The sequence below is a fragment of the Eretmochelys imbricata genome, chromosome 1 (assembly GCF_965152235.1).
Source record: "Eretmochelys imbricata isolate rEreImb1 chromosome 1, rEreImb1.hap1, whole genome shotgun sequence".
Taxonomy (NCBI): domain Eukaryota; kingdom Metazoa; phylum Chordata; order Testudines; family Cheloniidae; genus Eretmochelys; species Eretmochelys imbricata.
Window position 1 is genome coordinate 8075099 of NC_135572.1, and position 2754 is coordinate 8077852.

The 2754-nt window shown below is 49.3% G+C and overlaps 1 protein-coding gene across 1 annotated transcript; it reads left to right on the forward strand.

Moving 5' to 3' along the window:
• The first annotated feature begins 573 nt into the window (after nucleotides 1-573).
• LOC144279577 (olfactory receptor 52K1-like) lies at nucleotides 574-1536 on the forward strand. Its single transcript, XM_077841152.1, has one exon. It carries the CDS (start codon nucleotides 574-576, stop codon nucleotides 1534-1536), a length of 963 nt encoding a protein of 320 aa, XP_077697278.1.
• Nucleotides 1537-2754: the final 1218 nt, after the last annotated feature.

The window sequence follows — 2754 nt, forward strand, 5'->3', positions numbered from 1 at the left end:
GGCAGATTTCTAAGGCAAGAAGGGTCCATTATGGCCATCAAGCCTGACCTCCTGCATATCACAAGCCAAAGAATCCACCCAATGATTCCTGCATGCAACTCAGTAACATGTGGTTGAGCTGGAACATCTCTCTGAGAACATCCAATCTCTATTGAAAGACCCTGAGCCCCGGGGAAGTTACTAAACCTGTGATGGTTCTCTTGAACTGGTTAATTCCATCTTAGTTCCAGTAGCACAGTTGCATCTTATTCACAGTTTGCACTCCGAAGGTTTCAACTCGAGCCACTAGCACTTGTTTTGCCTTTGCCTGCCAGGTTCAAGAGCCCTGCAGTAGCTGATATCTTATCACTTTGTCCTTACACCCCTGGATCCAGGCTTTCGTTAATTTGAGCTCCTCGATATTTACCACCCAAGCAATGTTTCTATCAGCTCCAGACCTTGTCATCCATTCCCAAAGGAGTTGCACCCCGTGAGCCAGAGTGGAGTGTGGCATCTCATACGTGTACAGTATCTGTTCATCCCATCTGATATGTTTTATTGACAGGACAGACGTTGTTGTGAAACTTACAGAGGATGCTCCTGCAGGGCAACCTGTCAGCTTCTAACGGCACAGGCTCTGATCCATTAGTGTTCTTCCTGACAGGCATCCCAGGACTGGAAGCCCTGCACCCCTGGATCTCCATCCCCTTCTGTTCAATGTTCACCGTGGCCCTTCTAGGAAACTGCACTCTCTTGTATGTTATCAGGACAGAGCCCTCCCTCCATCAGCCCATGTTCTATTTCCTCGCCATGCTGGCCATCATCGACCTGGGTTTATCCACAACCACCGTGCCGAAAATACTGAGCATCTTCTGGTTTAATTCCAGGGAGATCAGCTTTAACGCCTGCCTGGTGCAGATGTTTTTCCTTCACTCGTTCTCCACCCTGGAGTCTACTCTGCTGCTGGCCATGGCCTTCGACAGGTACGTGGCCATCTGCAACCCCCTGAAGTATGCCACCATCCTGACCAATTCAGTGATAGCAAAGATCGGGCTGGCAGCTTTGGCCCGGGCTGTTCTGCTAGTGGTCCCCCTCCCCTTCCTCGTCAGGAGGCTGCCCTACTGCGGGTCCCACGTCATCTCTCATTGCTACTGTGAGCACATGGCCATGGTGAAGCTGGCCTGTGCTGACACCAGGGTCAATAATGTCTATGGGATCATGGTAGTTCTCTTCATTGCGGGGCTGGATCTGATGTTCATCTCCCTGTCGTATGTCAACATCCTAAGGGCTGTCTTAAGCCTGGCATCCAAGGAAGAGCAGCTCAAGGCTTTCGGCACCTGTGGCTCCCACCTTTGCGCCATCTTAGTATTCTACATCCCTGTGGTCCTCTCCTCAACAATACACAGGTTTGGGCGCCATGTCGCCCCGCACGTACACATCCTGCTGGCTAATTTCTACCTCCTCTTTCCTCCCATGATGAACCCCATCGTGTACGGTGTGAAAACCAAAGAGATTCGTGACCGGGTGCTTCTCCTGTTCCGAGGGAAAAGCTTCTAGGCTGAGCAGGAGGGGGCTGCTGAGCAATCCGGAAGCAGAGGATGCAGAAGAGGTTTTCTGAGTAACTTAGACAGCATGGTTTTGGGGGCTTTGCGTACGCTGGGATGGGAACTCCACCTCTGACTCCTAGGGAGCTGTACACCATCCCCTACACGAGCTTAGCGCTGCTGGCCGGAAGGTGATCTTGGCCTTCACCTTGTCCTCAATCGGCCCCGTTTGTGGAGTGTGAAGAGGAGTGTGAGGGCTCCTTCCACCTTCTCTAGCTTTGCTGGAATCTGGCCTTTATTACTGACACACCCAGCCACAGCCAAGGACGTCCATCCTGCAGGAACAAATGCTTTATCTGCCGCTGAAGTTCAGTCAGCTCTGAGATGGAGCAACACACCCGGGGCCATTTAGGCCCCAGAAGAAGTGCTGACTGCTGGGCTCTTCTGTCCCAAACATGCCACCAGGGATCCAGGGATGCTGCTGGGTGTCAACCTTTTTTTTTTTTTTTTTTTTTTTTTTTGGAAATCTGGCCTTAGTTGTGGTGTCTGAACATTTGAGAGTCTGTCCCCAGTGGTTTAACCCTACCGCACTGCAGCACAGTGCACCAGGATGAGAAAGGGGGGACAAGGAAGGGTGGCTCTGCCTCAAAGTGCACTTCGAACCTCCCCAAATCCTAACCAGAGCGATCTCAGGCACAAAATATTTAAAGTTCACTTTCTGATACTGACAATAAATAAATGAAACAGAGTATTGTCTCTGTGTGTGTGTGTATAAAATACTCATGAAAAAGTCTTGCTCTACTTTGTTATCACCCTTGTTCCTGTTGACTAATATATGCTGGATAGCATATAGATATACATCACATTCATAATATGTATTATCTGCACGATGTATATACGAGTAGCATGCATTAACTACCAGTAACATTAACCACAAATATTGTAACAAAAGAACTAGATAAGTTCAAAAAAAAACTAGATAAGTTCATAGAGGACAGGTCCATCAGTGGCTATTAGCCAGGATGGGCAGGGATGATGTCCCTAGCCTCTGATTGCCAGAAGCTGGGAATGGGCGACAACCACTTGATGATTCCCTGTTCTGTTCATTCCCTTTGAGGCACCTGGCTTTGGCCACTGTCGGCAGACAGGATACTGGGCTAGATGGACCTTTGGTCTGACCCACTATGGCCATTCTTATGGTCTTAACAGTGATATTGCTGAAACGGCCTAT